This window comes from Saimiri boliviensis, chromosome X (genome assembly GCF_048565385.1).
Source record: "Saimiri boliviensis isolate mSaiBol1 chromosome X, mSaiBol1.pri, whole genome shotgun sequence".
Lineage (NCBI taxonomy): Eukaryota > Metazoa > Chordata > Mammalia > Primates > Cebidae > Saimiri > Saimiri boliviensis.
The window spans coordinates 106734139-106747608 of record NC_133470.1 but is presented as its reverse complement, the minus strand read 5'-3'; the positions used below and the strand labels follow the sequence as shown (position 1 = coordinate 106747608).

At 41.3% G+C, this 13470-nt stretch overlaps 1 protein-coding gene across 3 annotated transcripts in view; it reads right to left on the bottom strand.

Annotated features, from left to right (window-relative positions):
* Positions 1 to 9604, bottom strand: part of AIFM1 (apoptosis inducing factor mitochondria associated 1) — a 37936-nt gene extending 28332 nt beyond the window's left edge. Inside the window, exons 1-2 of one of the 3 annotated variants that reach the window (XM_039464036.2) lie at positions 9295 to 9603; positions 516 to 658 (exon numbers count right to left, since the gene is read on the bottom strand). In XM_039464036.2, coding sequence (XP_039319970.1) covers positions 516 to 658; positions 9295 to 9400 — 249 coding nt within the window. In that variant the 5' untranslated portion in view covers positions 9401 to 9603. Of the gene's footprint in view, positions 1 to 515; positions 659 to 9294 lie in introns of all 3 variants that reach the window. The other 2 variants (XM_039464037.2, XM_074392140.1) reach the window with 2 other exon arrangements.
* Between the last annotated feature and the right edge of the window lie 3866 nt (positions 9605 to 13470).

The following is a 13470-nucleotide window of genomic DNA, read 5'->3' as shown; positions in this document are numbered from 1 at the left end:
ACTAGGCCTGCTTCTGTAATTTAGTCTTTGGGTGAGATTCAGGGATAGTTTTCTTTTTAGGATCACTTAATATTTTTGATTGAAGGCTGTTGTTTTTAAATGTGAACCTCAAGCTGAGGAAAAATAAAATGTTTGACAACTAGGTCAAAATCAAATATTGTGCTAAGGAGCTGCAATGGATTTTGACTTTATTCACAGGTTAGTGTGTAACATCCAAGAAAACAGGTACAATTTTGTGGGTTGCTTGAATCTAGGAAAACACAGTGGCTTCCAAGTGAAGAAGAAAAAGACAAGTGAAAAGAGAAGAAATCAATCAACATGAGATTAAATTTCAGTAATTCCCAAATTGGCTCCCATAAGATATTAGGCAGCAGGCACTTAAGAGAGAGCTTTTTGAAAATTTTTCCAAAAGGAGAAAGGGGAATTAGCTTCAAAAGTTTTAAAGCAGAGTAGTATTGAGTCTATTAATGGGAGCTGTTGGGCAGCTTCTTTACGCACGCTGCTTTTCTACTTACATAGGCACCAGCTCCTATTGTTGATAAGCCCACAATAAGGACTAACACAGAATTATCGATTTTGCCCCCTGATGCACCAGAGCTAGCCATTTGTCTTGTCATCTGGAGTTCTAGAGGAACATGCCATCGCTGGAACAAGTTGCCTAAGAAACATAATTTATTAAGACACACACATACAAAAATAAAATAGTTAATACATATTTATGATTAAATGTCAATGCACTGTTTGAGACTTATTGCCCAGATACTCACTGTTAAATGATCAAGAAAAACATCATCAAAACTGCATACATAAATACAACAGACAGCTGAATGACCACTCTTAAGTTGCTGAAGTTTTTAAGAGTAAAATTTAATGTTGCTCAGTGAGGAAATTTTGAGCTGCCAGAAAAGATCACGAAAAACACGAACAATCCATCAAATACCTCTCCCTTCATGTCTTTGCCATAAATGAAGTGAACACAGAGAGATGATTGAATAGGCAGATATATAAAGTTAACCATGGGCTACCTGGGACATTATAACAACCATTTAAAAGGATTAATCTAAATGGCTCAAATCTTGCATAAAATAAAACGCAATGCACTCTAACCAGGACACAGTTCAGTCTTGCATGAAAGGTAATGTGTCCTGAAATACAGAAATGTTAAAGCTCAGAAGAAAATCAGAAAAAAAAAATAATAATAAATGACTTTTTCTCTCCCAAAGAACTGAAAAACTTTTGACTATGAAATATTTTTTAGAACAACAACATTTAAAGTTTCCAGCACCTCCTTGGCTCTTGCTCCTCCAAAATAAAACAAAGGTTATTTTGATGTAAAACTATGCAGAGCTCTGTAATGATGTGATGATCGTAACAGCAGCCACACATAGAAATATATAAGAGTTTTGTAGATTTCTTTTTCTAGGGAGACGCTGACATTTTCAGATAAAGGAAGGTATCAGTGTACCTTTTCTGTGATTATTCCTCCAGTTTGTTAACTATCAACCAACAGCAGCAAATTTTTTCTGCAAAGAACCAGATGGTAAATATTTTCAGCTTTGCGGGCCATTTGGTGTCTGCTGCAACTACTCAGTTCTGCTGATGCTGCATAAAAGCAGCCAGAGACAATACATAAATGAGTAGACGTGGCCATGTTCCAATAAAACTTTATGGACACTGAAGTTTAAATTTTATATAATTTTCATGTGTCACAAAATTGTCTGTTTTTTCTTTTTCTTAGCCAATAAAAAAATGTAAAAACCGCCGGGTGCAGTGGCTCAAGCCTGTAATCCCAGCACTTTGGGAGGCCAAGGTGGGTAGATCACGAGGTCAAGAGATCGAGACCATCCTGGTCAACATGGTGAAACTCCGTATCTACTAAAAATACAAAAATTAGCTGGACATGGCGGCACGTGCCTGTAATCCCAGCTACTCAGGAGGTTGAGGCAGGAGAATTGCCTGAACCCAGGAAGTGAAGGTTGCAGTGAGCCGAGATCGTGCCATTGCACTCCAGCCTGGGTAACAAGAGGGAAACTCCATCTCAAAAAAAAAAAAAAAAAAAAAAGTAAAAACCATTCATGGCTCCTGGGACATACAAAAGCAGGTGACTGACTGGCTTTGGCCTGTGGCTATAGTTTGCAGACCCTGCTCTAGAGCAGTGGTTCTCAAACTTCAGAGTATATCAGAATGCCCTGAAGGGTTTGTGAAACAAAGCTGGCCAGGCCCCAGGCACAGAGGTTCTGATTCAATAGATCTGGGATGGGGCTGAAGAATGTGCATTTCTAACAAGTTCCCAGGGGATGCTGTTGCTGCTGCTGTTAGGGTGGGGACCACACGTTGAGAACCAACTGTTAGAGCAGGGGCCTCCAATCTTTTGGCTTCCCTGGGCCACACTGGAAGAAGAATTGTCTTGGGCCACACATAAAATACACTAACAACAGCTGATAAGCTAAAATAAATGAATAAATAAATAAATCACCAAAAAAATCTCATAATGTTTTAAGAAAGTTTATGAATTTGTGTTGGGCTGCAGGCTGGACAAGCTTAGTCTAGAAGCTGCTACATATGTCCCTGTCCTGTCTGGGCCTTAAAAGACAAACAGGCTGGGCACAGTAGCTCATGCCTGTAATCCCAGCACTTTGGGAAGCCGAGGCAGGTGAACCACCTGAGGTCAGGAGTTCGAGACCAGCCTGACCAACATGGAGAAACCATGTCTCTACTAAAAACACAAAATTAGCCGGGTGTGGTGGCGCATGCCTATAATCCCAGCTATTTGGGAGGCTGAGGCAGGAGGATTGCTTGAACCCAGGAAGCGGAGATTGTAGTGAGCTGAGATCGTGCCATTGCACTCCAGCCTGGGCAACAAGAACGAAAATACATCTCAAAAAAGAAGACAAACAGAATGGACACTGGTAGTGACATCCCATGTGGACTTGCAGAGATTAGAGAAGGAACTTTCCCCCTTGCTTTCACAACTTTAGGGCACAGACGGCAAAATCAAGTCCAGTGTGGATCTGTGGTCTCTCATCTGAAATCCTGGGGACACAAGGAACTTTAAATTCTTTGGTCTTAAGTATATGAGGCACAAACCACATAGTGACACCTAGCAAGGTAAAGGGCAGCAACCCATAGTCAAACATATTAATATTTCTATGACCAATCGCGCTAAGTGAGATTTTAAAAAATATCCTAAAGTAGCTTCTCTCCAGTTCAGGTCAGGTTTTACTGGCAAATGAATTACAAAAACTTGATAGTCTTAAATTCTGGTCATTCTAAAATTTCAATTTCAATTTCTGAATTACAGATAAGAGACTTTAAATTTATACTCTTAGAAGAGGAAATGTATTTTTCTTTACTGTTCTTATTTCTTACCTGGTTTTAGAACTCTTCCTCACCACATGAAATAAAATGTTTTAGATTTGGACATGACAAATCATGAAAATAAAAACGTGAGCAGGGAAGAAGCTTATCTCAATCTGGGCAAGCTTTTGATTTTCAGAAGCTTATAAAAATAATGAACCATCAGAAGTAGAAAGTGGTAACTCTCAGAGCTTAGAAAATGAAACTGATTAGGAAAAGTTCCACGTGATTTAGTTCAACAAATTTAGCTTGTCCTCAACCTCTACCCCTGGTTCATTTACTAAATATATATGTATTTAAAATTCTGTTTATTCCTCCAGAAGACCTTAAATAAAGACATCATAACAAATTTGTTTAAATGTCATACTTGTATTTATCCTGTTTCTGCTTGCTTTTCACAAACTGATAATACTAAGAGTGTAGATTTGGGAAAGTTCAGCTTTTGTCTCAATTTGCCAAAAAAAAAAAAAAACAAAAAAAAAAAAAAAAAAAAAGAAAAAAAAAAGAAAGAAAGAAAAGAAAAGAAAGAAAAAAAGCATTTAAAAGTAAAATGACTTTTTTTTTTTTTTTTTTTTTGAGACAGGTTCTCACTCTGCCACCCAGGCTCGAGTGCAGTGGCATGATCTCGGGTTACTGAAACCTCTGCTTCCTGGGATCAAGTGATTCTCCAGCCTCAGCCTCCCATGTAGCTGGGACTACAGGCATGAGCCACCAACACCTGGCTAAATTTTCTATTTTTTGTAGATATGAGGTTTCACCATATTGCCCAGGCTAGAAAAGTAAATTGACTTTTAAAAAAGTAAACTGGTTAATATTTAAACTAATGCTCGAAATGTAATATACTACTATCATTAATAAACCAACTTTTAAAACTTTTTATATACCTACAAAGTGACTTTAATTTTGTAAAAGGTACTAAGTATTGTCTGTTTACATTCCCCCACCCCCATTTTCTTTTTCCCATGAAATTCCTCCCAAACCTTTCTTCCCATAGCTTCAAAATTTTAGGAAATTTTACATCAGGACTAAAACATGGCTTTTCACTTGTCTTACTAACATGAAGAAGCCAATTTATTCCTTGACTTCTTGTTATGGCACCAGTTTATTTATTTTAGGTTTTCTACAGTGAGACCACACATACAGTGCAATTTCTTCCTCACATTTAGGATTTCATTCTTGAGAAGCCAGTTTGATCTGTGCAACAGTGCCTGACACATAGTAGGTGTTTGCTCAATAAATATTTATTGAATTGATGAATGAAGGAAGGAAATAGCAAGTCTTCCTTATCCTATTGATATTGACTGAATATTTTTATTACTATTAAAAAATTTTTTGGGCCGGACATGGTGGCTCACGGCTGTAATCCCAGCACTTTGGGAGGCTGAGGTGGGTGGATCACGAGATCAAGAGATGAAGACCATTCTGGCCAACATGGTGAAATCCTGTCTCCATTAAAAATACAAAAATTAGCTGGGTGTGGTGGTGCACAGCTACAGTCCCAGCTACTCGGGAGGCTGAGGCAGGAGAATCGCTTAAACCCGGCAGGCAGAGGTTGCAGTGAGCCGAGATTGCACCACTGCACTCCTTCCTGGCAACAGAGCAAGACTCCATCTCAAAAAAAAATTTTTTTTTAAGTTAAAGGTTATCATTATGTTGCCCAGGCTGGACTCAAACTCCTGGGCTCAAGTGATCCTTCCACCTTAGCCTCCAGAGTAGCTGGGACTACAGGCATGCACCACCATGCCCAGCTGACTGAACATTTTAAAGAATTCTTTGCAAAGAAATCTTAGACAGGCCAGGCCCAGTGGCTCGCAACTGTAATCCCAGCACCTCGGGAGGTCAAGGTGGGTGGAACCACTTGAGGCCAGGAGTTTGAGACCAGCCTGGCCAACATGGTGAAAACCCATCTCTACTTAAAAATAAATAAAATAATAAACTTAGAGCTAAAAAAAAAAAAAAAAAAAAAAAAAAAAAAAAAAAAAAAAAAAAAAAGCTTTAGCCAGATTTGATTTATTTCAGGTTGCTTAATCATAAATGAGTAACCTCAAACACCACAGACTAGCATTAGAACAGCATCTAAAGCAGCAAGTTCATTTCTGTAGGTTTTGTGATCTGTTTTTCCATACACTCAAGAGGCCTTTTCCAAAAACACATCTTCACAACTGAAGCACCCAGGGACCCTAAATGGCTAAGAGATCTATATGTTCTTGAGACTTGTTTCCTGAGTGTCAAACTGATTTTTCCAACATGGATAAAATACAGGACAAGGCTAGATAGTTTGTCCATTGTAGCTAAATGATTCTTTACAAGGAATCCAACAACTATTGAAACTTATCAGCCTTTTTAAATTTTTTAGTATCAACTGTTGCTGAACTTTTAGAAGAAACATAGTAATAACTACAGTACAGCGTGAACCATTCTGATGAAAGACAAGGAAAAAAAATTTTTTTTGAGACACAGTCTCCCTCTGTCGCCCAGGCTGGAGTGCAGTGGCACAATCTTGGCTCACTGCAACCTCTGCCTCCCTGGTTCAAGCAATTCCTAGCTGGGATTACAGGTACCCGCTACCACGCCCGGCTAAATTTTGTATTTTTAGCAGAGATGGGGTTTCACCATCTTGGCCAGGCTGGTCTTGAACTCCTGACCTCGTGATCCACCTGCCTCAGCCTCCCAAAGTGCTGGGAATACAGGCGTGTGCCACTGTGCCCAGCCAGGAAAAATTATTTAGATAACAGAAAATAAAATCTCTCTTCTGCAAAGTTAAGCCCTTTACAGTGCTGTACCAGGGTTTAGTCATGAGAAACTGCCATGTGCCAGAGATAGTTCAAGATGCTAAGGACACAAAAACAAACAGGACATAATCCATGTCCTCAGGTAGTGTTTAGTTTAGGAGAATGGCTGCTACCATCTGAATATGAGAAAATGGGCTTGATACAAATCACAAGGGACTCTAAATTGCTCAGTTTGGTTTTTTAATCCTTAGGTCAGTGAAACAGAAGGGGAACAGTCACTACTCACCCAAAATAGTATTTACCAAACTTGCCTGATCATATGAATGTCAAGGGGCTTGTTAAAATACAGATTCCCAGGACTCTCTCCTGGAAAAGGTTAGGAATTGGTCCTCTACTAGATTCACATGACCAGGCAACTTTTGGAAACATGATCTAGAAGAAAGCTAAGACATGCAGTAACTCCCTCAAAAAGTTAAGAAAATTTCTAGAAAATATAACTTATTAACTGGTTACAGAAAGGGCTGACTTCCCAAAGAATTTCTTCTGCAAAGCCTCGTCTCAGCAGAAAGAACAGGGGAAGACTCATCTTTTAGGCTTCAAAAAGAATTCTCATTTGGCAGTGTCCAGGAAGGCAGGATCCTTGCCCACAAGGAGTTCAGTTTCCTTTTTAAAGAGGTGAGAAGGATTCCAAATAGAGAAAAATGTTCAGACATCTGAACCTAAAGTCAGGGAGTCAGTGATCAGTTTGATAACATGGGAAGCACTATATTTGGTGACCAAACAAAATATTACAGAACAGAAAACATCTATTATCTAACCTATCTGCTCCTCCGTGTGAATGCAGACATAGACTGATGTCTATGAGTTATCTTCAATCACTTCTGGAAGGAGGCAGAGCATCCAAATAAATAAAGCAAATAAACAAATAGTAGCTATCATGGTTTTAAGGCAGAATGCAACATATAATGGAAATGAACCTGACAATGCTAACAAATGTCGATGAGATAGCTGGAAGGCAGGTTTAAAGTTTAAAGGTTTGGGAGGCTGAGGCGGGCAGATCATGAGGTCAGGAGTCCGAGACCAGCCTGGCCAGCATGGTGAAACCCCATCTCTACTAAAAATACAAAAAATTAGCCAGGCATGGTGGCACACACCTGTAGTCCCAGCTACTCGGGGGCTGAGGCAGAACTGCTTGAACCCGGCAGGCAGGGGTTGCAGTGAGCCAAGATCACACCACTGTACTTCAGCCTGGGCAACAGAGCGAGACTCCAACTCAAAAAAAAAAAAAAAAAAGTTTAAAGGTAAGGAGGAGGGAGAAATGGTGTATAAATGAACATGGCTCTTTTCCACCTGTGCAAAAAACATGGTAGATGTTACTATGTGAAAAAGAAATCAGATTAGAACCAATTAGTAATCAAGCCACAAAACAGAGTTAATTCCTAAAATGAGAGTATTATAAATTCTTTTTGAAATTGTAACACTACCCTCACCCATTTTTAAAGCCAGATGATGTCATACTTTGGTGCACAGCCAAAGGACAAAGAGTAAGTGTATGCAAAGAGATGGATGGATATGTCAGGAAGTCAGAATATATTCTACAGTAGACTGCCTTCAAACAAAGACATGCAGTGGAAAAAACCATTTGAGTCTGTATCTTTCAGTAGTTCTAACATCACCAACCATATTCCAATGTCTAATAAATCAACTTAACTTTGCAAATGCACATTTAATTAATGAGAACTTTGGGTCAGACTTTAGAATGCTGGTAAACGTTGTGAGACTTAAACAAGTACTCAAAGTTTGAAAGGCCAGTGTGGATGAAAAAATTGGGGTTATCTGAATTTCTGTGTAAATTTCTGTGCAATAAGCACAAAGCACCATCATTTCAATGCTCAAAACCCAAGAAGATGACATCCATTGATAAGGCATTCCTTTAAAAGCTAAGCAGAGGTTTCAAGTTCCAAGGGCAATATGTCCCAGGACATAACTCAAATACATATACCAGGAAACATTTTCATTGTGCATAGCAACTGGAAAAACTTTCAAATGCACATTTCCAAAGACCCTAACAACCCATGGAAAATATTTCCACTTTTTATTTTGAAAGCACCCAGGTGTTTCTGTATTGTAAAAGCCTCAAGGATAACTTACAACATTGCAAATGCAAATACTTGGGGGTGGACATTTAAAGATTACTGATTTTTTTTAAAGCATCTCCTATAGGTGGATCATTCATTGCCCCCATGAAGTAATGAAGATCCAAAATAAGCAGGCTCAAGCCATGCTCAGATAAATTCACGGATATCTGATGGACAATGGTCTAATTACTGGGAAGAGACCCGAATTCATTCTTAACTTTTTGAGGTCAACTTTAGGAAGCAGAATGGAGTTGCAGCAAAGGGATTAAGGACCTAAAGGCTAGCAAACTACTATCCTTAGGTCTGCCTATTAACTAACTATAGGATCTTTGGCAAGTAATTTCACCTCTGTGCCTCAGTTTATTATCTATAAAATGAGTGGGTTGAACTTTACCACAAAACCCTTCCAGGTCTAAAATTTGATGAAACAACTTAATGGAGGACAAATACAGTGCATTCTGCAAACTGTTTCTTTGAAGCCTTAAAGACCACCAAGAATTACTCGGCTCGCGCATCTCCAATTAATTCTGGACCAATTCTCTAGGTGTCTGAGGCACAACCGACAGACTCCTTACTTGCCCTGCACCATTTTTGCTTCACTGGGTATTCAAATCCAGGGATCTCATCTGTGGTTTGGAAGGCTGAGTAAATACCCTCATTTACACAAGAAACTTAGGCGTAGGGCTTAAACGTCCTGTTTAAAGTCTCAATCGGGAAATGACAAAGTCTACTTGACCTCATTGATCTAAAAAGGGGGGTAGGGGCGGGGATGGAGGGGAGGCGGCAACGGCCACTTGTTCTGGGATCCTTGAAGAGCAAACGTTCCCGGGAAAAGGCCTCAGGCCGACTACCGGGTTCAAATCTCTTGAAGGTCAGCTCAGCATGGCTGAGCCAATTCCTCCGCTTGCAAGACTCAGGGTTCGGGTCCTGACAATTTGGAATTCACGCGACTGTGTGTTAAGTTTCTCGGGGCGGGGTGGGGGGGGGGAGGCAGAGGGCTGCAAGGCATAAGGAGCCTAAGGCGCCAGGCCCTTGGACTTGGAGGTTGCCCAGAATGGGTCAGTCACCTGGGAGCCGGTTCCTCTGCCTCGGGCTTCGGACGCACACGGTCCGCACCAAGGGCACCAGCTTCTGCTTCAAAGCACCTGCCGCCAGGCTTCCACACCGGAACATTTCCGCGACCGCTATTCGGGACCTCCTCCTTCCCTTTCCTCTCACGCACGACCGACGGGTCAAACACCGCAAGCACCGGCCCGCTACCCCAGTCTTTTTCACACGCAAACTACGCAGGCTTCTCCTCCCAGCTCCGGGTGGGCATTGGACAGTGAAGCCTGCCTGCTGGAGCCCAGAAAAGGAAACGGCGACCGGAGGGCTACTGCGCAGGCGTAGCACTGGCTTCCGCATTGCGATTGGTCCGCAAGGCGAGAGGATATGCGCATGCACTAGCTTCCCGCAAGCTGGCAAAGATCCCTGTTCTAGGTAGTCCGTTTCCGCGAATTAGTGGCACAGTGTTGGACTGAATGAGTCAAGGAAGCTATCCAAGAAGGGACTTATGGGACTGGTTTGCCTGTCAGTTGTGCCTGGTGCTGCCGCTGTGTTGGTGACGGGAACTGATAACAGCATCTCACAGCAGCGTAACCCTGGCACCGCACTTGGTCTTTTGGTTTTAGGCCGCTAGTTACTAAATACCTAAGCCTTCCTGATTCTCTTGCAATGATCCAGATCCAGTTTTTCTCAGATCCGGCGTGTACTTTCTTCCATCTTTTAGAAGTTGCCGGCTCTTTCCCACCCAACTCGTGTTTCCGGGACGAGTAATTCTGCGCCCTCTTTCCCGCCTGTCACCTTTATTTTTTAGTGCATTTGTGTGTCCTAGATACTGTACCAGGTGCTGCAGATACACACAGTCTCCTGCTGTGGCTTCCGTGCTTGGGAGTAGGATGTTAGCGTTCGGGCTTCTCAGACTTTCTGGAAAGAGAAATCCTAAGCAGAAGTTTCAGAATTGTTTGAGTAGGGAGAGGGGCTGAGTGTAAATAGGTGTTTGGATTCTGCCAGATGTCAGCTAAATTGGAACTAATGTTTTGGCTGCGTGCAGAACATAAAATGTGCCTTTTTCAAAGATTCGGCTTACATACTAATTTAACAAGTATTTCTTGAGCACTTGCCTCTTGGATTGTACTGTAAAAGGGGCTCTAGTGGGTATGAAAAATACGGATGGTCCCCGGCTTACCCCTCACAATGGTTTGACTTACAATTTTTCGACTTTATGATGGATTTAATAGGACCTAACCCGATGTAAGTCGAGGAGCATCTGGACTTAACCATGGTTCAACTTACAGTTTTTTGACTTTATGATGGGTTTGTCAGGATATTAAATGCAGTATCGACTTAAGATATTTTCAATTTACAATGGATTTATTTGTATGTAGCATCTGTATAGGAAGTGGCCAATGTCTAGTTGAGGAGATGACATGTACCGGTCAGTGAAGTAAATATCTGGTGTAGCACCAGACAGAGCAAGAGAGAAGAGTATGGGATGGAATCCCTAAGGAAGAACTTCACGCAAGAAGTTATTTGAGCTGTGTCTTGAAGGATGAGTAGCAAAATTCAAATAATGGAGGAAAAGGAATATTTCAAATGATGAATACTTTGGTACCAAAGGTAACATTTTTCATTGTTAAACATGTTGACCTTTGATCCAGACCAACCCAGATTGAATCCTGGCTCTGCCACCTGGGCAAGTCACCTAATTGTGCCTCATTTTCCTCATCTACCAGTCTCACCAGGGTGTTCAGAAGACTAAATGAGCTAATATTTGTAAAGTGTCTTACAGGAAGCACCATGCTGTTTGTAAAATGAAAAGGCTTGAGAGTATTTTAAAATACCAAAATCCAGCACATTTTCAGGGGACAATGATAGAGAGTACAAACTAAGAAGTATTGATGTGGTCAGGCTCCGTGGCTCATGCCTGTAACCCGAGCACTTTGGGAGGCCGAGGCAGGTGGATCACTTTAGGCCAGGAGTTTGAGACCAGCCTAGCCAACATGGTGAAACCCTGTCTCTACAAAAAATATAAAAATAAGCTGGGTGCCATGGCATGCGCCTGTAATCCCAGCTACTAGGGAGACTGAGGCAGGAGAATCGCTTGAACCTGCGAGGCGGAGGCTGCAGTGAGCTGAGATTGTGCCACTGCACTCCAGCCTCAATGACGGAGAAAGAGTGTCTTAAAAAAAAAAAAAAAAAGAGAGAGAGAGAGAAAGAAGTAGTGATAAGGACAAGTAAGTATGGTGGAGCAAAAGAATTTGGACCTAACTTTGCAGGTGATGAAGTTACTTTTCTCGTGTGGTGGAATCGGGATAGAGAATGAAATTACAGGGCCAGGTGCAGTGGCTCATGCCTGTAATCCCAGTACTTTGGGAGGACAAGTTGGGAAGATTGTTTGAGGTCAGGAGTTCCAGACCAGCCTGAGCAACATAGTGAGACCTCATCTCTACATTTTTTTTTTTTTTAATTAGCCAGGCGTGGTGGTGTCTGCCTGTGGTTCCATCTAGTCAGGAAGCTCAGATGGGAGGATCGCTTGAGCCCAGGAGATCAAGGCTGCAGTGAGCAGTGATTGCTCCCCTGCACTCCAGCCTGAGTGACAAAGCAAGACCCTATTTCAAAAAAGAAAAAGAAAGAAATTACGAAGACATTCTTTTTTTTGAGACATAGTCTCTCTCTGTTGCCCAGGCTGGAGTGCAGTGGCAGGATCCAGGATCTCAACTCACTATAACCTCTGCCTCCCAGGTTCAAGCAGTTCTCTACGTCAGCCTCCCAAATAGCTGGGATTACAGGTACATGCCACCGAGCCCAGCTAATTTTTATTTATTTATTTATTTATTTATTTATTTATTTTTGAGACGGAGTTTCGCTCTTGTTACCCAGGCTGGAGTGCAATGGCTCGATCTCGGCTCACCGCAACCTCTGCCTCCTGGGTTCAGGCAATTCTCCTGCCTCAGCCTCCTGAGTAGCTGGGATTACAGGCACGCGCCACCATGCCCAGCTAATTTCTTGTATTTTTAGTAGAGACGGGGGTTTCACCATGTTGACCAGGATGGTCTCGATCTCTCGACCTCGTGATCCACCCGCCTCGGCCTCCCAAAGTGCTGGGATTACAGGCTTGAGCCACCGCGCCCGGCCTAATTTTTATATTTTTAGTAGAGAGGGGTGTCACCATGTTGGCCAGGCTGGTCTTGAACTCCTGACCTCAGGTGATGGACCCGCCTCAACTTCCCAAAGTCCTGGGATTATAGGCATGATCCACCATGCCTGGCCTAGAAAGACATTCTTTTATGAAGTTTAGCCCAGGAAGTTTTTCGTTTTGTTTTGTTTTGTTTTGTTTTGTTTTGGGAACAGAGTCTCCCTATGTTGCCCAGGCTGGTCTTGAACTCCTGGGCTCAAGCAATCCTGCTGCCTCGGCCTCTCAAAGTGTTGGGATTACACATGTGAGCCACTGTGCCAGACCTAGAAAGTAGTCTTTATTGGGTGAAAATGATCCGGGGTTCCCTTACCCATTAAGCAGAGTAGATCAGTGCTCAGAAGTGCAGGCAGTGGGTGACATTTTATGTAGTGCTTCTTTCAGGAATAAACATTGAAAATATCAATTCCAGAGTAAGGTAAAAATTATTTATATTAATACTTTACCAGCCTTATGGACATTGATGTTTATTGATATTTCTAAAAACCAGTAATAAACATGGATTGATTAAATACAAAATTATATCTGGTGGTGAAAGAGACTGGAAAACACTGTCAAAAACATGATAATCAGATAGCTATGAAAACAACTGCATGTATTTGAAAGTCAGTAATTTAATAATGCACAATTAACAAAGGGCATTGTATAGTACATTTAATTTTTTTACGACAGGTACGATAAGGTAGTTTTCCTGTCCGTTTAATTAAAAATTATGTTTTTATCTTTTTTTTTTTGCAAAAGCAATATATACTTATTGAATTTACGAACACAAAAAATAGAAGTGGAAGTCCCCCAAAGTCTCACCCCACAGAAGTAACAGACACCTTTTATTGGGGCAAGAAGCCCATTTTTGGATATCATATTTTCAGAAATAAAAGTTTCTTCCTTACAAAAGTAGACTCAGTGACAAGTTTTTGCTAGCAGCAAACATCTAAATAATCTTATTATGTGCATTTTTTAATATCTCTCAGGAAGTTAGCATTAATTCTACTGTGAGTTGGCAAAGGGC